This window comes from Geotrypetes seraphini, chromosome 2, assembly GCF_902459505.1.
Source record: "Geotrypetes seraphini chromosome 2, aGeoSer1.1, whole genome shotgun sequence".
Classification (NCBI taxonomy): Eukaryota; Metazoa; Chordata; class Amphibia; order Gymnophiona; family Dermophiidae; genus Geotrypetes; species Geotrypetes seraphini.
This window is the reverse complement of record NC_047085.1, coordinates 509,424,209-509,448,821: the sequence shown is the minus strand read 5'-3', so window position 1 is coordinate 509,448,821 and position 24,613 is coordinate 509,424,209. Positions and strand designations below refer to the sequence as shown.

The 24,613-nt window shown below is 46.2% G+C and overlaps 1 protein-coding gene across 1 annotated transcript in view; it reads left to right on the top strand.

Moving 5' to 3' along the window:
* Positions 1–24,613, top strand: part of LOC117354625 (zinc finger protein 493-like) — a 106,537-nt gene that overhangs the window by 65,151 nt on the left and 16,773 nt on the right. Inside the window, exon 5 of the mRNA XM_033932433.1 lies at positions 17,388–17,489. Within this exon, the coding sequence (XP_033788324.1) occupies positions 17,388–17,489 (102 nt within the window). The remainder of the gene's footprint in view (positions 1–17,387; positions 17,490–24,613) is intronic.

Sequence of the window (24,613 nt, the reverse complement as noted above, 5' to 3'; positions counted from 1 at the left end):
TACTTTTGAATGAGTCCTCTCAATATCCATCTTAATATTCAACCGTATCATGCAGTGATCACTGGATGCCAGATGATCACCCTTTGTGACATCAGAAACACGTTCCCTATTTGTAAGCACTAAGTCCAGTATGACCCCATCCCACGTGGGTTCCATTACCAACTGCTGGAACAGTTCTCCTTGTAGAGAATCCAGGATCACCCTTTTATAGAGATACCCCGATCAATATCCGGCATGTTAAAATCACCTTTTTTAGATATATTCAGAATATCAACTATTAAATTTCTGTCCACTTCTTCCGTCTGTGATGGAGGCCTGTATATCACACCAATGTAAATATATTCACCATTCCCTCTTTCCAAATTGATCCAAAGTGCCTCTTCCTTGCCCTGCAGATCCTGCAATTGTGTGGCTTTAATATGTTCTTTAACATATAACGCTTTTCTCCCTCCTTTTCTTCCTACCCTGTCTTTTATGAACAGATTATAGCCCGGTATAACTACATCCCAATCATGGTTCTCTGTAAACTATGTCTCTGTGATCGCCACTATATCCAACTTATCTTCTTCCATCACTGCTTCTAGATTCAGAATCTTGTTTTTCATACTTGGAGCATTAGTATATACTGCTTTCCAGACATTGTCCCCTTTTTTCCATCCATTTAGAGGTATTCAGTGATTTACTTACCTGAGGGCTTATACTCACCCGCGAGCTTTGATCACCCTACCCCATCACTTCTAGGTTAAACCCTCTTCAGTAGATTAGCTAGCTTGCGCCGAAGACACTTCTTCCCTTCTTTGATAGATGCACACCATCCCTGCTCAGCAGCCCTTGGAAAATCACCCCATAATCCAGGAAGCCAAAACGTTCTCAACAACACCATCCACGCAGCTACACATTCTTCTCTTGGCTGAATTACACAATTCTGAGTGTATGTGAATCTTATCACATTTATGATGCTGTAGACATCTTTTTTCATATTAGACTCTTTTCATCACCACTGTGGTCTAAATTCCCAGAAGAGTCTCTTTCTCCTGCTTTTAGTCAGAGCTGACAGGCTGGTAAACTCTTTCTCTCCACAGTGGGCTGAAAACGCTTCCGGGGTTGGTTCTGATGAACTGTGAAGAAGTGAAACGATCTGGAGTTACAGGATTGTAGGAGGATCTGAGAGTGCCGCCTTCTTTTCTCCTCTCCCCCAATCAGGGCTAGAGGGCGGACCCTTCTATGACTCTCCCCGCCCAGGGACCATTCTGACCAATCAGCACTGAAAGCGATTGGAGACCGTGCGTCGCTCAGCCCTCAGTGAGAAGATCCGCCTCTCCGTTGTGACGTCATCGGTCTGTGCCAAACAGGAAATCTCTTGTTTCCTGCTTCCTTTGTTTCTCTTGTTTGCAGATAAACCAGAAATCTCCAGCTCAATATCTCGTCTCTGCCCTTCTCTCCCTCCCTCCAGCGCTGCAAGAGGCCAGAAAAAGAGCCTCCAGGTCAGGAAAATGCCTGCAAGAGCTTCTGCGCAGGTAGGAGACTGGCCCTAACATCCTGCCCCTGCTGCACTTTTCTCATCTGGGATCCTAAGCAGTCCTGGGGCTGGACACTGGCACTTTGGGCCTCTTGTCTAGTTGCTCTGCTCCTTTTCTGGGACACAAATCTCTCTTCAAATAAATATGACCCTACTCTGAGCCTGTGTTATGTGACACTGAATTATATACTCACAAAAATATGTCCCTTTGCTCTGCTGAGCCCCAGTACTGGGTGATGTGAAATATAACCCCATTGTGGGACTGTGGCTTCTGCAATTCTAAATTATATGCATTCAGCAAACTTTTCCCTACATCAATGGGCACCAGCATTGGGAGATCTGGTGGTCTGTGCAATGCTGAAGATTATGAGTGTGTTTCTGCTTTGTATTTCAGATGCCGGTAAAGTTTCGAGGACGTCGCTGTCTCTTTCTCCCAGGAGGAGTGGGAGTATTTAAATGAAGAGCAGAAGGAGCTCTACAGGGAGGTGATGAAGGAGAATTATCAGATCTTGATCTCACTGGGTAAGGGATCATATTGTATTTTTTTTTTTTTAAATCAGTAATGAGACATCATTATAAATCCAAAAAGCAAATGTAGAAAGATGAAAAAAATCACATAGCAAAAAACTTTATATTAATGCTCAAAAATAATATTATGTAGAAGCACCAGCACATTCAGTCGATCACATCGTGAAAAGATAGACAGCAATTGACAGTCTCCATAGAAACATAGAAATAGATGGCAGATAAGGGCCATGGCCCATCCAGTCTGCCCACCCTAATGACCCTCCCCTGCCTTTACCCTGCGAATAGATCCCACGTGTCGATCCCATTTGGCCTTAAAATCAGGCACGCTGCTGGCCTCAATCACCTGAAGTGGAAGACCATTCCAGCGATCAACCACCCTTTCGGTGAAAAAGAATTTCCTGGTGTCATTGCGCAGTTTCCCGCCTCTGATTTTCCACAGATGTCCTCTTATTGCCGTGGGACCCTTGAAAAAGAAGATATCCTCCTCTGCATCGATGCGGCCCATGAGATACTTGAACGTCTCGATCATGTCTCCCCTCTCTCTGCGCTCCTCGAGCGAGTATAGCTGTAATTTATCTAACCGTTCTTCGTACGGGAGATCCTTCAGTCCCGAGACCATCCGGGTGGCCATTCTCTGGACCGATTCAAGCCTCAGCACATCCTTCCGGTAATGCGGCCTCCAGAATTGCACACAGTATTCCAGGTGGGGTCTCACCATGGATCTATACAAAGGCATAATGACCTCAGGCTTACGGCTGACAAAATCCCTGGGTATGCAACCTATGATTTGTCTTGCCTTGGATGAAGCTTGCTCCACTTGATTGGCAGCCTTCATGTCCTCACTGATGATCACCCCTAAGTCTCGTTCTTGTTAGGATCTCGCCATTAAGGGTATAAGTCCTACATGGATTTTGGGTACCCAGGTGCATAACTTTGCATTTTTTGGCATTGAAGCTGAGCTGCCATGTCTTAGACCAGTTCTCTAGTAAGAGTAGATTGTGTATCATATTGTCAGGCATTGAATTTTTATCCATTGTGCTTTTGCCCACTACATTGCATAGTTTGGCGTCATCGGCGAATAATGTTATCTTACCTCGGAGCCCTTCTGCCAAGTCCCTTATAAAGATATTGAATAGTATCGGGCCCAAGACCGAGCCCTGGAGCACTCCGCTGATCACCTCCGTCATTTCAGAGGGGGTGCCGTTCACCATTACCCTTTGAACCCTACCTCTAAGCCAGTTCCCAACCCACTTCGTCAATGTGTCGCCCAATCCTATGGAACTCATCTTGCTTAGCAACCTGCGATGAGGTACGCTATCGAATGCTTTGCTAAAGTCCAGGTATACGATGTCCAGGGACTCTCCAACATCTCCCTTCATAAAATGGCACCTGTCGATCACAGGTGCTTAAACTACATAAATAATGGAAATACTTTCAATCCCAGCATTATCCATATTCTCAGATAATGGTATGGTAATCTTTTCTTTTTTTTTCTGTTTTGCCTTTCTGAATCTTAAAGACAGTGATTCATAATTTAAACTTGATTCTTGGGATTATAGGCAGCCAGTGTATTTAGTTGATTCATTTTCTATCCCATTCTCCCCAAAGAGCTTGGAATGGGTTACAGGTTGACATACATAAAATATACACAGGAGGATTGCGAAGACCTGCAACAGGACATAAACACGCTCGAGAAATGGGCCACGATATGGTAAATGAAGTTTAACGTGGATAAGTGTAAGGTAATGTATGTTGGTAACAAAAATCTTGTACACAAATACAGGATGTCTCGTGCAGTACTTGGAGAAAACTCCCAGGAAAGAGACTTGGGAGTACTGGTCGACAAATCGATGAAGCTGTCCGCGGAATGTGTGGCGGCGGCGGCGAAAAGGGCGAACAGAATGCTAGGAATAATTAAGAAGAGGATCACGAACAGATCAGAGAAGGTTATCATGCCGCTGTACCGAGCCATGGTACGGCCCCACCTGGAATATTGCATCCAGCACTGTTCGCTGTACTTGAAGAAAGACATGGTATTACTCGAATGGGTCCAGAGAAAAGCGACTAAAATGGTTAAAGGGCTGGAGGAGTTGTCATACAGTGAGAGATTAGAGAAACTGGGTCTCTTCTCCCTTGAAAAGAGGAGACTGAGAGTGGACTTGATAGAAACATTCAAGATAATGAAGTGAATAGACTTAGTAAATAAAGACAGATTGTTAACCCTCTCTAAGGTGGGGAGAACGAGAGGGCACTCTCTAAAGTTAAAAGGGGATAGATTCCGTACAACCGTAAGGAAGTTCTTTTTCACCCAGAGAGTGGTGGAAAACTGGAACGCTCTTCCGGAGGCTGTCGGGGAAAACACTCTCCAGGGATTCAAAGACAAAGTTAGACAAGTTCCTACTCGATCAGACGTACGCAGGTAAGGCTAGACTCAGGGCTCAGGTCCTTGACCTAGGGGCTGCCACGGGAACGGACTGTTGGCACGATGGACAACTGGTCTGACCCAGCAGCGGCAATTCTTATGTTCTTAACACACAATAAAGTGGAAAACAAAAATTGTTCTGCCAACTTCATAGAAGCACAACAGAAAATATATTATACAGTTCACAGGTTTTACATGTTTTTTTGATACAGTTTTTATGCTAATTCGATGCATACTAGGGCTTGTGGTAGACTAGTCCGTTTGGCTGGCTTGCCCAGGAAGTTTAGCACATATACAACTAAGACACAATTCCATATAATGAGAATTTGTATTTGTTATCATTTGCCTCACACAAAATAGAATGAATTTGGCTTACCGCAGCCACCAGTCTATTTTCTCAAGGCCTGCCTTCTCCGTCTATCTAGGGAAAACTTGAGAGTTCCTCTTTCTCCCTCGGGGACCTCTAGAATGGACCCAGTATGGGTAGAAATACCTACCTCTCTCCTGTGAGTCCCGCCCATGTGATTCAACACTGGGCTCCATAGCTGATTGCATTTGATTAACATCTCCTGCTGCCCAGGGGTATAATATTTGCATGGGGAGGGAAAACCCCTTAATTTGTTACAGGAATCTAATACTAATATACATAATTTGTAGTTTATAAGATAAATTTGACATAGTTACAATGCAAGATTTATCAATATAAGTTTTTATCCTAACGTGACACATATCGAGGATCTGGTGCCTAGATCCATTAATATTTCTTTGTAATCTATCGGCCTTAGGTGATGGAGTTAGGTGAAGTGGTATGGTTATATTGCTTTTCTAAAGCTGAAGACTCCTTCAAGGGATCTGATCTGTGGGGGCAGTTGATTCCAGTGGCTTGGTATGAAGTGGGAGTAGGAATGTTGTTTGGCAGTTTGCAGTTGTAGGGAATGACCAGGGGGTATTTTGAGGCGAATTTCATCCTGTGAGTGGAGTGACCTGTTCGGCACATACGAAGGAAGCTTAATTGTTGTGTAGCCTGGGTTTTGAACACTAGCATTAGTCCTTTGAAGACACAGCGTTTGGCTACGGGCAGCCAATGAGCCAACGATAGAGCCTGGGTGACAGGGTCATGGGCAAGGACGTTTTTTAGAAGTCTGATTGACGCATTTTGTACATGCTATAGACATCATATATTCGCTGCGGGACCATTGAATAGGGCGTTGCAGTAGTCCATACTGGAAAGGACTAAGGTAGTTGTGTGAAGTCAGACTCAGAAAAGTAATTCCTTATTTTTCGGAGCGGACATAGGTAATAAAATGAGGATATGGTTGGAAAGCGACAGGTTGGAGACAAGGAGTATTCCTTGGCTGCGTGCATGGTCCTTCGCATTTATGGTAATTGAGTCTCAGTGTAGTGAGAGATGGATGTGGTTGCAGTGCTCTTTGCAGATCCAAAGGAGTTCTGTTTTGGAGGTGTTTAATTGTAGGCGTTTAATTGTAATTTGTTTTCAGACATCCTGTTTTTGATTTCCGAGAGGCTTTTTAGGAGTTTTGTGATCTGGGCATCACAAGCTTCTCCTAGCAGTAGGTATAGTTTCATATAGTAGGGTTGTAGGTGTTCTGATTTCCATAGTTTGTATATGAGTCTTACTGTTGCATTTTGGACTAGTTTTAGATGCAATAGCAGTGTTTTAGAGCAAAGAACTAGTGTTAAGTTACAGTAGTCTAGTCAGGATAGGATTAGGGATTGCACTAAGATTCGGAAAGCCTCTGTTTCAAAGTATTTTCTAATGGATCTTAGCTTTCTCATCATAAGGAAAGATTGTTTTAGTATTGATTGTACGTGGCTCTTCATGGATAGGTGGCTATCAATTTCTACTTCTAGGATTCAGGATGGTGACCTTAAATATAGATCCACACAAGGTTAATCATACAAAGATTAGGTGACTAAATGAAGGAAAGAATCTCAGAATTGCCACTCCAAGGATCATAGTAATATTATCCATATAGGAAATTGTGGCATGGGTATCTTTCATCGATCCAAAACCTTCATATACTACAATGACTATTATCCCAGGACAAGCAGGCATGATATTCTCACATGTGGGTGACGTCATCTACGGAGCCCCGATGCTCCACTAGAGGGCGCATCCCCTCCTCGTGGTCTCCAGTTCGTTTTCTTCCGCGGAGCCTAGAAGTCGTGTATTTTTAGGCTCTGCCCCAAGTGCCTTCTAGCACCGCGTTTTTTCTTATTTTTCTTATTTTTAGAGTTTAAAGTCGCTATGTGCCTCTTTTTTCCTGCTCATCTTCGTTTTGAGGCAACCCGGAGGCTTCCGGGTTGTCGTGACCACGTGGGCCGCAGCAGGTTTCATTTTCTATGTCCCGGCCTTTGACCGGTTTCAAAAAGTGCTCTCGGTGCGAGCGGCTTCTCTCCATTACAGACCCGCATCGCCGGTGCATCCTCTACCTAGAGGCCGATCATCCAACCGATTCCTGCCCCCAGTGCGCTACTTTCCAGAACCGGGCCCTCTGTCGAAGAAAAGCCCGCATGGCGGATCTTTTCGTCGCCGACCAGCCCTCTACCTCGGCCTCGAGCTCGGCCCCGGCCTTGACCTCGGCCTCGGGTACCTCGGCACCACCTCGAGAATCGACCCTGAAGTCCTCGGGCACGCAGAAGTCCTCGGCTCCGGGTAAGTCCCCTCTTCCTTCATCAGGTTCCGCTACGGTGAAGAAGCCAGCCTCGGGGACGCCGGCGGCACATGGTGGAAGTTCCATACCTACGGCCCCGACGAAGTCCTCCAAGTCCTCTCGACGTGCCTCTACCACCCGGGAATACTCAAAATCGAGGTTGCCCTCGGTGGAGTGCACAGCGGCATCGGACATGCCCTCGATGCTGTCCGTGCCCGTTTTTCAGGGCATGCTCCGGGCGATGATCTCGTCGGAGCTGTCCGCTGCGCTGGCCCACCTGCACCGGCCCCGAACTCGACCTCACGTGCGCCGGACCAGCCTGAGCCTCGCATTGAGCCCCCTCGGGGCAAGGTGCGCCAATCTCGCCGCATCTCATCCTCTTCGGATTCCTCGCCGAGGCGATCGGGACGCTCTCCCCCCACGGACCGCCGCGGGGCAAAGCGTAAGTCTAAACAGATCGAACCCTCGAGCCGCCGGACTTCCAAGAAGGCCCGAAGCTCACCTACTCCCCGAGGCCGCCCTCCGACTCTCCAACCCTCGGATTCTTCTGACTCCCCCTCAGTCCGGGGCTCCGGCCCGAGGTTCCAGGCTTTCGCTGAGGGAGTCCGGGTCCAGGTCTCCGACTCGACATCGGTCGGTGCCTCGCACCCCGGCGGCGTCCCCGAGGGGCTCCTCGAGTCGACACAGGTCCTCAACCCCAGAACACTTTCGCAGTGTATCCCCGGTCTCGGAACGCGGGTCGGAGCATGAGCCTCACTACTCGAGGGAAGCTTCCCCGTCCTTTTCAGCCCGGCAGAGGTCTCGCTCACCGTCCCCTCACGGGGCTCCAGGAGCATCCCGCCCTTCCTTCACTCGATTTGTCCGACTTGAGGTATTCTAAGGAGTACTTGGCGGAACTGGATATGCCCTCTCCACCTAGAGAGTCCCTTCGCCTGCCACTGAACCCAGTGCTCCGGCAGGCATTTATCATGAATCTGGAGACTCCCTATATGGTGACGGCTGTCCCCTCCAAAATGGAGTCTAAATACCGGACAGTGCCCTGCCCGGGATTTGAGCACCCACAGCTCTCCCACCAATTGCTGTTGGTGGAATCTTCCTTGAAAAAGGCTCACCCCTCCCGAGTCTCAGCCGCGGTCCCCCCGGGTAGGGAGGGTCGGACCCTCGACAAATTCGGCAGGAGACTATACCAGAACTGTATGATAGCCTCAAGGGTGCAAAATTACACCTTCACGTTTACGTCCTACCTGAAACACCTGATTGGACTTTTGGGAACCTTTGAGACGGACTTGCCGGCCTCCCGTCGAGGAGCGTTTGGCCTGCTCCTAGAGGATTTCTCCAACCTACGCCTTCATTTATTCCATGCGGCCTATGATGGCTTCGAGCTTTCCTCCAGGGTGGCAGCCTTCGCTGTGGCCATGCGTCGCCTGGCTTGGTTGCGCCTGGTCGACATGGACCCCAACTTACAAGACCGGTTGGCTAACCTCCCTTGTGTGGGCAAGGAACTTTTTGACGATACCATCAAAGCGGCTACAAAACGCCTCTCTGAGCACGAGCGCTCGTTACTTCCTGGTACTGAAGAAGACGGGAGACCTGTGCCCAATTCTGGACTTGAGACGCCTGAACAAATTTCTGGTCCGGGAAAAGTTTCGGATGCTTTCCCTCCCGATTCTTTACCCTCTGATCGACGAGGGCGATTGGCTCTGCTCCCTCGATCTGAAGGAGGCCTACACACATGTTCCAGTGCATCCTGCTTACCGCAGGTTCCTGCGTTTTCAAGTGGGAGACCTTCATTTACAATACCGAGTCCTCCCCTTTGGCCTCGCCTCGTCACCTCTTCACGAAGTGTCTCGTGATGGTCGCAGCTGCCTTGTGCTCTCAGGGTCTTCAGGTATTCCCCTACCTGGACGACTGGTTGATCAAAGCTCCGTCCAGGGAGGGGGTTATCTCAGCGACCCGACAGACTATTATTTATCTTCAGGGTCTGGGGTTCGAGGTAAACTTTCCAAAATCCCAGCTGTGCCCCTCTCAGTCCTTACAGTTCATCGGGGCCGTGCTGGACACGGTTCGCCTCCGTTCCTTCCTTCCCCCTCCGCGTCTGGAGGCGTTAGTAAGTCTGAGTTGACGGATTTCGCTGCTGACCTCGGTCTCAGCACGGCAGATGATGACGCTTCTGGGCCACATGGCCTCTACCATCCACATCATACCCTTCGCCCGTCTCCATCTGCGGATTCCTCAATGGACACTGGCCTCTCAATGGCGTCAGGACCGGGACCCGATCAACCGTCCCGTGACAGTGACTCCTTCCTTGCATCGATCGCTCCGCTGGTGGGCCGACTCTTCAAATCTTTCCATAGGTTTGCTCTTTCTCGCCCCCCCACACAGCAAGGTACTCACCACGGACTCATCGGCGTACGCTTGGGGGGGCTCATCTGGATAGTCTACGCACTCAGGGGATGTGGTCAGCAGAGGACCGTCGCTGTCACATCAACGTGCTGGAACTTCGGGCCATCTATCTCGCCGCTGTGGCCTTTCAACATCTGCTCCACGACCGGGTTGTTCTCGTCCGTACCGACAACCAGGTGGCAGTGTACTATGTAAACAAGCAAGGCGGGACGGGGTCCTGGTCCCTCTGTCAGGAAGCTCTACGCCTCTGGAAGTGGGCGGTTTCCAACAACATCTTCCTTCGAGCGGTGTACATACAAGGAGAGCGGAATTGTCTGGCGGACAGACTCAGCCGCCTACTCCAGCCGCATGAGTGGTCTCTGCATTCTCAGGCCTTGCGACAAGTGTTCGACGGGTGGGGAACTCCTCAGATAGATCTGTTTGTTTCCCCCCTCAATCACAAACTGCCTCACTTCTGTTCCCGGATGTACTCCCCGGACCGTCTCGAGGCCGACGCCTTCCTCCTGGATTGGGAGGGAAGGTTTCTGTACGCGTTTCCGCCTTTTCCTCTGATTCTGCGGACGCTGGTCCATCTCAAATCGGTGCGAGCCACTCTGATCTTGATTGCTCCTCGGTGGCCGCGCCAGCCTTGGTTTTCCCTTCTACTTCAACTCAGTGTCAGGGATCCTCTGCTTCTGCCTCTGTTTCCCTCTCTGCTATCTCAGAGTCAGCGTTCACTGTTACATCCCAATCTTCAGTCTCTTCATCTGACTGCTTGGTTTCTTTCCCCCTGACTTCTCTTCCGGTGTCTCAGTCAGTCAGGGAGATATTGGAGGCTTCACGGAAGGCCTCGACTAGACTCTGCTATTCTCAGAAGTGGACTAGATTTTCGTCCTGGTGCTCCTCTCATCGGCAGGACCATGTGTCAGTCCTTGTGTCTTCGGTTCTGGACTATTTACTTCATTTGTCTCATTCTGGCCTGAAGACCAATTCCATTCGTGTACATCTTAGTGCGATCGCCGCCTTCCATCAGCCCCTCGATGGCAAGTCTCTCTCCCTTCATCCCTTAGTTTCCCGCTTCATGAAGAGTCTTTTGAATGTTCATCCTCCTCTCAAACCTCCCCCAGTGGTTTGGGATCTTAATGTGGTCCTGGCTCAACTTATGAAACCTCTGTTTGAGCCTCTGGATAAATGTCTTCTTAAGTTTCTCACGTGGAAGGTGATCTTTCTGCTTGCCCTCACATCAGCTCGGAGAGTGAGTGAACTGCAGGCTTTGGTGTCTGACCCACCTTTCACTGTATTCCATCACGACAAGGTGGTTCTCCGCACCCATCCTAAGTTTTTGCCCAAGGTGGTTTCTGATTTTCATCTCAATCAGACCATTGTCTTGCCTGTATTTTTTCCCAAGCCCCACTCTCATCCGGGAGAGGTGGCGCTCCACATTCTGGACTGCAAGAGGGCGTTGGCTTTCTACCTCCAACGCACTCAGTCTCATCGGAAAGTTCCACAATTGTTTTTGTCATTCGACCCCAATCGGTTGGGACACCCAGTTTCCAAGCGCACCTTGTCCAACTGGTTGGCTGCTTGTATTTCCTTTTGCTACGCTCAGGCTGGTCTCGCGCTGCACGGTCGAGTTACGGGGCATAAAGTCCGAGCGATGGCTGCTTCGGTAGCTTTCCTCAGGTCCATGCCCATTGAGGAAATCTGCAAGGCTGCCACGTGGTCTTCAGTTCATACTTTCACCTCCCACTACTGTCTGGACAAACTGTCCGGAAGCGATGGCCGTTTTGGCCAATCGGTTTTGCGTAATCTGTTTGCTTAATTTGCCAACTTCCCTCCACCCCTTTTTTCATTAACTTGGAGGTCACCCACATGTGAGAATATCATGCCTGCTTGTCCTGGGATAAAGCACAGTTACTTACCGTAACAGGTGTTATCCAGGGACAGCAGGCATATATTCTCACAACCCACCCGCCTCCCCGAGGTTGGCTTCTTTGCTGGATATGTGAACTGGAGACCACGAGGAGGGGATGCGCCCTCTAGTGGAGCAGGAAGGCACGCATGCGTGGTGCAGCAGAGCAAACTTAAATCTTCAATCAAGTTTGCTTGAAAAACTGTCCGCATCGGGGCTCCGTAGATGACTTCACCCACATGTGAGAATATATGCCTGCTGTCCCTGGATAACACCTGTTACGGTAAGTAACTGTGCTTTTTTGTCAATTTAATAAATTATTATTACTGTACTCAAAAGTTATTTAATACGTGATAGAAATTTTTTTCTTAGAAATAATTTTTACTGACACCAATCAGCTTGTGCATTTTCCACCATAGAAAATGTTAGCGGTTCTATACACTCAATGCTATAGCTCAGTACTAGACATATATAGCAAAGACTCGATATGAAAAAATCAACATTTTGTCAAATATAGAATCACAACCAGCATCAATAGTTGTAAAGGTGAGCACTTAACTTTTGCTTCAACTTGCGTTAAACGGCTGCATAGAATCTGCTCCTATAGCCTCAATCAATATCTGTCCGACGGGGACCCATTTCGCCACTAACAAGCGGCTTCCTCTGGGTTTACAAATCAGGCTACAACTGAAAATTTTAAAAAAATGTTAGGCAGTCATAATTCTAACAATTGAAGTAAAAAAGCTGTACTTTTAGCGTTAACACATCATACGCTATGACACAAAAGTGCAGTTGTAAAAATGGCGCTTATAATAGCATGAACGCTGACACATGTGCAGTAAAGTGAATGACGTGATCGTGTCTCATTGGTTTAAAAACTCCCTCACTAGTCTGGCAGTGGAACTATTATGTTGATGAAACAAACTGACAAATCCATAACTGTATTTAATCCATGCGGAAAACAAAAGGAATTGACGCCAAGATATCCACAGAGAAGAAAATCCAGAGAAAACCCAAAAAACTCTGTGGAGTGACGATGTTCCTAAATGGACTTTATTTGAGAGTCAAGTTCTAAGGTACACCAAAATCATCCACAATGGCCTTTCTATTGCAAACGCAAGAGTGTCTCACTTCCGGTTCACCATACTATTGTTTCCCACGTATTCACCTTAATAGGACCCCCAGGGACTCCTAAAGAAGACTTTTTGTCGAAACGCAGACCGTGTTGGGTCCTGTATCCCTAGCGGATTAGGTCCTTTAAGGCTTTTATGTGGATAACCTATTTTTATGTGGATGAATTTATTTTTATGTGGATGAAATTATTTTATGTGGATGATTTTGGTGTACCTTGGAACTTGACTCTTTCAAATAAAGTCCATTTAGGAACATTCGTCACTCCACAGACTTTTTTGCATGCTTTTCAGAAGGTAAATCCACCTTAGTTCTTTCTGTTTAAGTCTTTTTACCCTGTCCCCTCCGCTTAAAGATTTGGGTTCCTGGTCAATAGCAAGACATCAGAGATCCTGAAATTTATGTTGAAATAATGCACAATGTTCAACTATAACCTCTGAGCTACGATTCCGCTTCAGGTTTGACTTATGTTCACACATTCTGGTCTTCAGATCTCTCGTAGTCATGCCCACGTAAAGTAAATTACAGGGGCAAATGATATAAATGATAAAGGTGGATCTACAATTTTTTAAAAATTCCGATCATATCTCTTGTTATTAGATGGATTCACGAAAACTTTAGTCTGCAACATGATCTGACAAATGCTGCATGAATGGCATTTAAAATGTCTCTTTACAATATCGCTCTTAGATGTTGTCTTTGATTCAATCATTGCAGGGCATAGAATTTCTTTTAAATTAGAGTTACGAGAAAAAGATATTCTGAGTTTTTTCTTGTCAAAAACTGGGTGAAGATTCACAATTTCCCAGTTTCTGCTGATGGATTTGTACCACAGAATTACTTTTTGAACAGTATCGTAAAAACATGTTTCAACATTATCCTCAAACTCATTAGATCTGCGTTCATCCAAAAGATGTTTTCTATTGATGTATTTTGCGTGATGTCTCGCTCTTTCCATCACATGATTAGGGTCTCCTCTAGACAAAAGTTTTTTCGATTGAATTTTGAACTCGTCAATTTCTGAACAATTTCTTCTGTTCCTTACCATCTGAGAAAACTGCAAGCTCTCTTTGAGTTTCTTCGGATGGCAGCTGTCATATTTCAAAAGTGTGGTCTTATTAGTATTTTTTGTATAAACCTTTGTAACAAAGGTATTTTCAACTTGACTGATGTCCATATTTAAAAAATTCTGTAGGCCGCACCTTCAAAAACATATAAAAAGGATGGAGTTGGTCCACAGGAAGGCTACTAAAATGGTATGTGATCTTCGTGATAAGGCATATGGGGACAGACTTAAAGATCTCAATCTGAATACTTTGGAGGAAATGCGGGAGAGGGGGGAGATATAATAGAAACATATAACTATCTACGTAATATAAATGTGCATGAGACTTCTGTTAATGTTCTTCGTGCCCTCTCAGTGTTAACAACATCTTGGGTTACTGAGCAAATGCACCTCTAAGTCAAGACTTACATGTTCCAGATATCAATAATTGATCCTCTAAACCTCGCAGATGACATGCTCGTATTTCTGGGTGATATGGTACGGAGCATTCTCAGGATTGTGGATCAACTTTGAGAAATTGGAGGCTTTGGCGCTATCCCCTGGGTGTGTGGTCCAAGGTGATCCATCCTTTCCCATGTTATTCCCCGAAAGATTGGCTACGTGATTGGCTGGGCCATTGTATGCTAATTGCCACAGAATGATGTTAGAGGAAATATAAATGTTTAAACTCTAAAGCTGCTGTTTGGAGAGAAAATCAAGAGGTGCTAAAGGGTGCTCTTCTCTCCCTGGATACAAAAGAATGTTATATTTGACTTATCTTGTTATAAATAAACTCAAATATTTTCTTATTGTAGCACATCTTTTTGAGTCCAATCTATTTGAAATAGCAGATGAGAATCTTCTCTTATTCTCGAGAGGAACTCTCATCTTGGGAAACTAATATCCAAGGAAATAGCAGCTGCCTTGGATAGGATCCTTCTGAAAAATTCTCTTTTAGCTCCAATAGCTTCCTTCATGTATCTCATTAACCACACCAGCTGCTGTTTGGTCTTCCTTCCTCCTTTTTTAATACATGGAATATATCTACTCTGGGCTTCCAGGATGGTATTTTTGAATAACATCCACACCTGATGTAAATTTTTTGACCTTTGCAGCTGCCCCTCTTAAGTTTCTTTTTTACCATTCTGTTCATGTTATCATAGTCTCCTTTTTTTAAAATAAAATGCTGTTATATTATATTTCCTGTCTGAACTTATTCCAGGTATTGTATCAAATCTGATTGCTAAGATGGCCCCAGCACCATTACCTCCCGCACCAATTAATGCGCTCCACCAGGAACTAGGTCTAGAATTGCTTCACCTCTTGTTGGTTCCTGAATCAGCTTCTCCATAAAAAAGTCCTTAATTTCATCAAGGAATTTTATCTCCCTTGGATGCCCTGATGCTACATTTACCCAGTCAATTTTGGGGTAGTAGCACGCATAAAATCCTTCTCCAGCATCAAAGCTCAAACGAGTCAATCTTCTTTCTGTCTTGTTTTTGTAGTATCCAGCTTTCACATCCATAATTGACCACTGAGAAAATGAGTGTGTGGACAAGTCTGATCTTCATTTGGAGTGTTGTTTCCTTGCCTTTGAATATTTTGTCGAGAGCCTTTATTGAAGAGCCACCAAATGCTACACTGCAGAGTATTTCTTCCTGCTACAGTAGTTTCCTGCTTCTTTGTTTACAACAGAGCCCAGGAGATTGAAATCTTTTACAACTTCTATTCTAATCTAGACTAAAATGCTTTTTATCATTTAAAAATCCTAAGAGAGACTCAAAAGGCTACACTATTGCCTAAACTGACTGCTGAAAAAGCAGAGTACTGAATTAAAAAGTAAAAGAGGAGGACAATGAAATAACCTACTGAAGCCCATGTATACTGATGGAGACTCCAATAGATGCATAATGCCAAGCAGAGCTCTGGGTTTGTGGCCCAGAAATATCTAAGAAAAAGAATAATTTAAATTAAAGCATTAAATTTTAGAGTGTATGTTTGAGCAGACTGCATGGACCATTCGGGTCTTTATCAGGATTTTGTTCACACCACAGCATCGAAACTGCCTTAGCCTCCATCGTGGACCACATTTCACACATCCTCAGCTCAGGGAACCAGGCACTGATTCTACAATTCAACCTGAGCAGCTCCTTTGATCTAGTGGACCACGACATACTCTTGAGCTGTCTGGATGCCTTAGGTATCTCGGGCCAAGTACTAAACTGGTTCAAAGGCTTCCTTAAAAAATGCTATACTCACAATCATGGACCAATCCCCGTGGTGTTCCCCAAGGCTCCCCTCTCGCTCCCACCCTTTTCAACGTATACATGGCCCCCCTAGGCCAAAAGCTTTCAAAACTGAACCTCAAAGCCTATATATATGTGGATGACATCACTATCGTCATCCCAATCTCTTCCATGGCAACAGAAACCCGACTCTTCATATCATCAGTCATTGACCAGGTAACACTCTGGAGAAAAAAACTTCAAACTGAAACTAAACCCAGAAAAAAACAAATTCTTTATGGCCACCTCAACAAGGAAACTCATTGACTCGTCAATCAACCTTAATGGAAAAAACTTCCCAATTGACCCCACCATAGGACCCCACCATAAATTCCTAGGTTTCACCCTTGACCAACAACTAACACAGGAAGCCCACACCAATATCTTAATCAAAAAATGTTTCAACCTTCTATGGAAACTATGCATGTTAAAACCCTACTTTGACTCCACATCATTCAGAGTACTAGTATAAACATTAATCCTCAGATCATTGGATTACTGCAACATAATCTACCTTGGATCCCACAAAAAAAACTTTAAAAGACTGAGAACGATCCAAAACACGGATTCGGACTAAAAACATCAGACCACATCACCCCATATTTCAAAAGACTCCATTGGCTACCAATCGAGGCTAGAATTAGCTTCAAATTCGGGTGCCTATGTTACAAGACAGTATTTGGCACCTCACCCACCTACCTTCTGAGACAATTACAGGACAAATCCCACCTCTCTTGCAGACCATTACTATTCGCTTTCTCTAACCTCAAGGGATGTCAATTCAAAACATTCCTTGATAGGACACTATCAACCCTGTACATATAGATCTTCCTGTACCTTGTAACCACTTTGTTCAATGCTATACTGTATACCATCTTGAACTGAAAAGGTATGATGGGATATACATAAAGCCAGCAGGTAAGATATTCCCATGGAGTTTTTCTTCCCTTTAGCAGACCTTCACTCTGCACCACAAATGAACGCCATCAGTGATATTGGGGATAGGATATGGGTTGCAAAACTATCAAGAAATACCCAGAATTAGAATTGAAAAGAAATCCTTATGCTTTGGTTTAAGGTAATCTCTGAAACGGCTGATTTTTATTGCAGAAAAGAGTTTTCTGGGACATACGAAGTTAATTTTCTCTTCCTGCTCGCTCTTTGTGTTCATATCGGTCTGAACATTATCTGGGTGTTTGTTTCATCTTATTCCAGATGTTTTGGATTAAATAGAGACCTGCTTGTTATATAAAGGATAAGGAAGTTCACACATATTGAAATAAGCCTGATCTCAATATCCAACACTATCAAGATGATGAGTAAAGAAGATTTATGTGATTTTACTGAGATTTGCAGGGTCTAAAACTGTTCCACTAACTGAGGGTTTGAGTATTTTTGTTTTTTTGAAGTTGGTGAAATTCTTTGGGCTGGAAATCCAACAATATATACTTTTGGGAGACCTACCGTAATACAGTTTTCTTTCCCCAGGAATAGGCTCTCCTTCCGTCACTCCTGATATTATATCCCACATTGAATGTAGGGAAGAGCCAGGATCAGAGGAAAGAGAACCTGGGAGAAGCAGCTGCTCAGGTGAGTGCAGTAATAAGAGGGATGGGGTAAAACTGCTGAGATGAAGGGGGGAGTTGTAACCTTAATTTCCAAACATGACTCTTCTTTATCTGAGCGCACGAGAGATATTCAGATCTTTTTATATGGGGCAAAGATTTGTTTTATTTGCAAATACCTTTATGTTTTATTTATTCAATCCATAAATCACATATTACATTACAGTGTTCTCTCCAGAAATTTTTTCCAGCTGGGTGGCATGAAAAAGTAGCCAGGTGGGGAGGGATGGGGAAATTGGTGGTGGGCAAAATTAACCCCCTCTTATACTAAGGTGCGCTAGCGTTTTTAGTGTGCGCAAACCCTCGCGTTACGCAGGAAAACTAATACCAGCTCAATGCTGGCATTAGCGTCTAGCGCGCACAGCAATTCTGCACGCGCTAAGCGCATGCTAAACCACTATCGCAGCTTAGTAAAAGGAGCCCTAAATGTGTACTATTTTTATTAATTATTATTTTCCAATGCTCAATATGACTTCCTTTTTTAAGGTTTGACACTTGTGCCAGGATATTTTTACTACATTTAAGAAGTATCCAATTCTAGAAGGGAATAATTAGATATTTGCCCTCTTTCAAATGGTATAGATAGAGGTTTAAAAAAGGGAAATGCGTTAATGAAGTCATTAGGTTCAATCTAGCCATTTATTTCTTCATGAATTTAAACAACTAAAAAAAAAAGAAATAAATATAGCTCATCCAGTCATACAAAAAATGGCTCTACAGCACCTCTAATAATGTTTTGATCATTAGGTTCCTTTCTGAGGTCTCACTGAGGATATGAAATAGATGCGATTCCCACTTCCAGACCTCTTCCATATAATTTATGGAGAGGTGTTACTGAGCCTTGAATGAGTCCTGTGTGATTGATCTTTATCTGCTAATTTTTTATTTTGCTGTAGAGCAAAGTGAGAGCTAGGGCAAAACAGCTTAGGTAAAGATGCAGGAAATAATTAGCAATGTATTAAAAATATTTTATTTTTATTTGCTTATAATGTCATTTGAAAGCTGCTTGATGTTAATACAATTTTAATTTAATTCTTTATAGTGTGTGTGGGGGTGGGTGGGTGGGTGGGGGGAGCAACACCTACATCAACAGTAAAGTTAAAATAGGGTCATTAAATCCAGTGGTGTACCTAGCATATATGACAGTCAGTGCTGATCATTTTTTTAACAACCCCCTCCTCTATATAAAAAAGTTATTTTTAGTAGTAATCCATGAGTCACACAACAAGGGTGAACCTTGGAAAAGGCAGCATTTTAAACACTGCAGTGAGCACTAGAATACCAACACACGCAATGTAAAACTAAACAAGCCAGGTCCTGCATAGTCAATTGATCCTGTACAGTCATTGCTAACAGAAAGCCATGTCCTTTCATACACACAGACAGATACACCCTCGCCCAATATAGAATAACACAAACTAAAAATAGAACTGTGTAGACAAAAGTTATACTGAACCAAGAAACCAGACTCTGCATACAATGCAACACCACAGAAACAGTGACACTTCCTCTAATACTGTGCAAAATATAAAGACAGTAGATGTAAATTTGAAAAAACTGCTACATAACAATCGCCACTTTACAAATTAACAAATAGAAATAAAACAAATAATGAGAAATAAGAAAATACCATTTTATTGGACTAATCCATTTTTCAGTTAGCTTTCAGAGGCCAAATCTTTCTTCAAGACAGTACAGCAGGGGTGCCCACACTTTTTTGCAAGTTAATTTTTAAAATGGCCAAGTCAAAATGATCTACAAACAATAAAATTTTTAAAAACACAAAGCACACTGTACGCAGAGAAAATGGTAATTATCATTTGTATTCATTTTTTTTTAAAGAGGTCAAGGCTAAGATGACCATACGTCCCATTTTCAACGGGACAGTCCCGTTTTCAGACCGAGTGTCCCGTTGTCCCAATCCACTGCTTCGGGACACCGAAATGTCCTGTTTTCAGGGACAGCGTCCCGAAGTGATGTGTGGGGACACCGGGACGGGTGATTGCTTTCCCTCCCTGCCGCACCAATTCAAAGCCCGATCCACCGCTGCTTCTTACCTTCTTCCTGATGCCAATTTTGACGTCGGAGAGGACATTCCGGGCCAGCCAATCGCTGCATGGTTGGGCCGGAATTTCCTCTCCGACATCAAGAAGGCAGCTTTTGTTCCTGCCACATCGGGGAAGCAGAGAAAAAGTAGACGACCATCACGGCCCAAAACAGAGTGCCGGGGGCAGCTGCTCTCCTTGCTCCCACCTGCCTGCTAATACAGCCGAGAAAGGGGAAAGCTGAAGAGTAGGGGGGAGGAGGCCAGGCAAGAGATCACTTCTCTCCCGCAGCCAAAAGTGGCCTTTTCAGAGAGGCCCCGACACAGCAGCTGCCCCGGAGTTTTCCCTCTGCCGCAACTTCCCGTTTCCGATAGGACACATCACAGCAGAGGGAAAGCTCCAGGGCAGCTGCCATGCCAGGGCACCAATTTAGGAGTTTAGCAAAAAAGTTTGGACTGCTGCCCACCCCCCCCCCCCCGGATCTGTTGCTGTTTGCTCCCCCACTAACGCCGGCCCTAGGCACCTGCCTCCTGGGCCTACCCTTTAATCCGCTCTTATCCACAACCTGCAAAGACCAACTTTTGCCCAGAATTCCTTCCATATTCAACTTCAACCTAAGTCAGAATTTTTTTTTTGGGGGGGGGGCAGAAATCTTGGATCCATTGTTTGCTTGAATATAATCTGTTTGTAGATGTGGAACGACTGAAGAAAGGAATTTTTTGTTTTCGTGGCAACAATAGGGGAGTCTACTAGATGACAAAGCAATTTTGAGGTGTCGGGGCAGGGGGATGCAGACTTGTTGGCTTAAAAAAAAAGTCCCCCTTCTTGTCAATGCTGAGGCAATCATTCATGCATAAGGTGACCATACGTCCCGAGGACAGTCCCATTTTTGGACCGACCGTCCCATTGTCCCGACCCACATAAGGACATAGGAAGGAGGCACTAAGGACACAGGACGGAGGCACTTGGGGCACTAAGGACATAGGAAGGAGGCACTAGGCTAGGGGTAGGGAACTCCGGTCCTCGAGAGCTGTATTCAAGTCGGGTTTTCAGGATTTCCCCAATGAATATGCATTGAAAGCAGTGCATGCAAATAGATCTCATGCATATTCATTGGGGAAATCCTGAAAACCCGACTTGAATACGGCTCTCAAGGACCGGAGTTCCCTACCCCTGCTAGGGGCACTAAAGACATAGGAAGGAGGCACACTGGGGGCACTAAGGACATGGGAATGAGGCCATTATGAATTAATAAGATATTATGTGTACATGAAAAATGAATGAAAGAAACTGGGGACGGGGTTAGGGTGGGATTGGGGCGGAGCAAGGGCAGGATTGGGGGTGGGACTGACAATTAATAGACGTCCCCTTTTGATGAAAAAAAAATGGTCAGGTTAGTCAAAGCAGATGACTTTAAAATATGCAATGTCACCTCAGGGTGGTAGATGCAAAGAACAGTTTCCCAGAAGAGGTGATGGAAATAAGAGACTTTGTCTGAATTCAAAAAAGTGTGGGATAGGCACATGGGATCTCGGAGAGGAAGAGATAATGGTTACAGTGGATGGGCCATTTGGCCTTTATCTGCCATCATATTTCCATACAGAGGCCCAGTTGTAGGAAGGCTTATGGCCCCTTCTAGCATGGGTGCCCATGCAAGTGCCTTGTTTCAATCCCACTAATGCCAGCACTGCTAATTGGACAAAATACTTTTGAATATTAAATCATGCTATATATCTATGGTATATAATGCTGCATGTATAATTAAAGTATTTTCCAAAAGTTATTTACTTAGATAAATGGGGTAGTTGAAAACACCCACTGCAAGTAAAATAATATATTGATGATTCTTTGGCTATCGAGATCTATTGCTTTGCTTTAACTGTTGGTGGTCTTTATTGCCCCTCAGAAGAGACCTTGGTTAACTGCTCACTGGCCCTAAAAGCAACCTCTACTATCCCCGCAATTAATGCTGTTTCCTAAAAGACTTCCATTTTTCTGATCTAAACACATCTTAATTAAGCTAAAACCCGGATCCTAACTCCCACTATCTGCATTACTCATACGACGAAGAACCAGCTCTGATCCAAACGCCTTTTAGCTTCCTTTCGGTTGTCACCTCTTTTCTTTACACTGGAAGTAATTGCGGTTGCGTGCTGCTAAGAAGCTTGAAGTTTAGGTGAACAGGAATTATGGCGATTTGTTTGTTCCCGGGGCATATTCTGCTGAAGGGAACAATTTCTTTTCTTGTTATATAGTGTGAAGAATTTGGAAATCTATGGCGTCCCAGTTTTTCCTAGTCTGTTTTCGAGCCGGTCTACTGTTTGTAATAGTGTCTTTTTTTAGGTAGAGTTCTTGATGTTTGATTACTGGCATTTACATTTATTATGAAAAGAAACTTATTCAAAACCAACCACAATAAAAAAGTGGGTATTGAATATTGTACTTTTGCTTAAAAAACAGCAGTACATAATGTGTGCCAGCTTCCCTTCTCTTCTCTCTCTCCTTCCCCCCGGAACGTAACTTCCGGTTATCCCAGGAAAAGCAGGCATGATATTCTCACATGTGGGTGACGTCATCTACGGAGCCCCGATGCGGAAGCATTTTCAAGCAAACTTGATTGAAGATTTAAGTTTGCTCTGCTGCTCCACGCATGCGTGCCTTCCTGCTCCACTAGGGGGCGCATCACCTCGTGGTCTCCAGTTCAAAATTTTCCGCTGAGCCTAGAAGTCGTGTTTTTTCAGGCTCTGCCCCAACTGCCTTCTAGCACCGCAATTTTTCTTGTTTTTCATCGTTTAAGTCGTTGTTCGTGAAATTTTTTCATCTTCAACTTGATTCCTGCTTCGTTTGACCGACCCGGAGGCTTCCGGGTCCCTGTGGCCGCGTGGCTACTCGAGCCGCGGCCACTTTTCGATTCTATGTCCCGGCCTTTGACCGGCTTTAAAAAGTGCACCCGGTGCGAGCGGCTTCTTTCCATCACAGACCCGCATCGCCGGTGCATCCTCTGCCTGGGGGCCGCTCATCCAACCGACTCCTGCCCCCAGTGCGCTACTTTCCAGAACCGGGCCCTCCGTCGAAGGAAAGCCCGCATGGCGGATCTTTTCGCCCCAGACCAACCCTCTACCTCGGCCTCGAGGTCGGCCCCGGCCTTGACCTCGGCCCCGAATACCTCGGCATCGCCTCGAGACTCGACTTCGAAGTCCTCGGGACAACAGAAAGCCTCGGCTCCGGGTAAGTCCCCTCTTCCCTCTTCAGGTTCTGTACCAGCGAAGAAACCAACCTCGGGGACAATGGCGACGCATGGCGGAAGTTCCATGCTTACAGCCCCGACGAAGCCCTCCAAGCCTTCGGGCCGTGCCTCCAACACACGGGAATACTCTGATTCGAGGTCGCCCCCGGTGGAGTTCACCGAGGCAGGAGACATGCCTTCGATGCTGTCCGTGCCCATCTTCCAGGACTTACTGCGAGCAATGATCTCGTCGGAGCTGTCCGCTGCAATGGCCCATCTACAACCGGCCTCGACCTCGACCCCACATGTGCCAGACCAGCCTGAGCCTCGCGTCGAGCCACCTCGGGGAAAAGTGCGCAAACTTCGCCGCATCTCATCCTCCTCGGACTCCTCGCCGAGACACCCGAGGCGCTCTCCCTCCACAGACCGCCACAGGGCAAAACGACGGGCTAAACCAACAGAAACCTCGAACCGCCGTACCTCTAAGAAGGCTCTGGGTTCCCCCACTCTACGAGGCCGTTCACCTATACCTCGTACGGGACCGCTGAGGGTGGCAGAGTTATCACTCTCCAACCCACGCATCCTCCGAACTCCCCCTCGGACCGGGGCTCCGATCCGAGGCTTCGGGCTTTCACCAAGGGAGTCCGGGTCGAGGTCACCGACTCGACATCGATCGGTACCCCGAACCCCGGCATCGTCTCCGAGGGGCTCCTCGAGACGTCGGAGATCCACGACCCCGGAACACTTACACAGTACTTCCCTGGTCTCGGAGCTTGGATCGAAGCAGGAACCTCGCTACTCGAGGGAAGCCTCCCCTTCCTACTCCACCCGATGGAGGTCTCATTCACCGACCCCACACAGGGCCTCGGGAACATCCCGACCATCCTTCTCACGCTTTGTCCAGGACATGGGCCACGCTTTGAATTTAGACCTCCAGTCCGACTCCAGATACTCTAAAGAGTACCTAGCGGAACTGGATATGCCATCACTACCCAGAGAGTCCCTTCGCTTACCGCCTAACCCGATACTCCAACAGGCTCTCTTCAGGAACCTGGAGACCCCCTATATGGTCACAGCCGTGCCCTCCAGAATGGAGGCCAAGTACCGTACAGTACCCTTTCCGGGATTTGAACAACCACAGCTCTCCCACCAGTCGCTGCTAGTAGAATCCTCATTAAAAAAGGCTCACCCCTCCCGGGTCTCAGCGGCGGTCCCCCCAGGCCGAGAAGGCCGAACCCTGGACAAGTTCGGCAGGAGACTATATCAAAATGCAATGATGGCCTCTAGGGTGCAAAGCTACACTTTCACCTTCACATCCTACCTCAAACACCTCATTGGACTACTGAGAGCCTTTGAGACTGACCTACCGGCCTCCCGCCAAGGAGCGTTTAGCCTGCTTTTGGAATCCCTCTCCAACCTACGCCTCCATCTATTCCACGTGGCCTATGATGGTTTCGAACTCTCCTCCAGAGAGGCAGCCTTTGCTATTGCCATACGCCGACTAGCCTGGCTACGCCTGGTCGACATGGACCCCAACTTACAGGACCGGTTGGCTAACCTCCCCTGCGTGGGAAAAGAACTGTTCGATGACACTATCGAGGCGGCTACAAAACGCCTCTCCGAACACGAACGCTCGTTTGCCTCCCTCGTCCAGCAAAAGCCTAAACCGCCCGCATCCAGGCCTTATAGGGCCCCTCCGCGCCGCTACCCACAAAAATCCACTCCTGCCTTCTCGCGGCCTCCACCCAGGCGCCCGCAAGCCCACCATCGGGCTCTGCCCAAGTCCCAACCGCCTGCGACTACCAAATCATCCCCGTC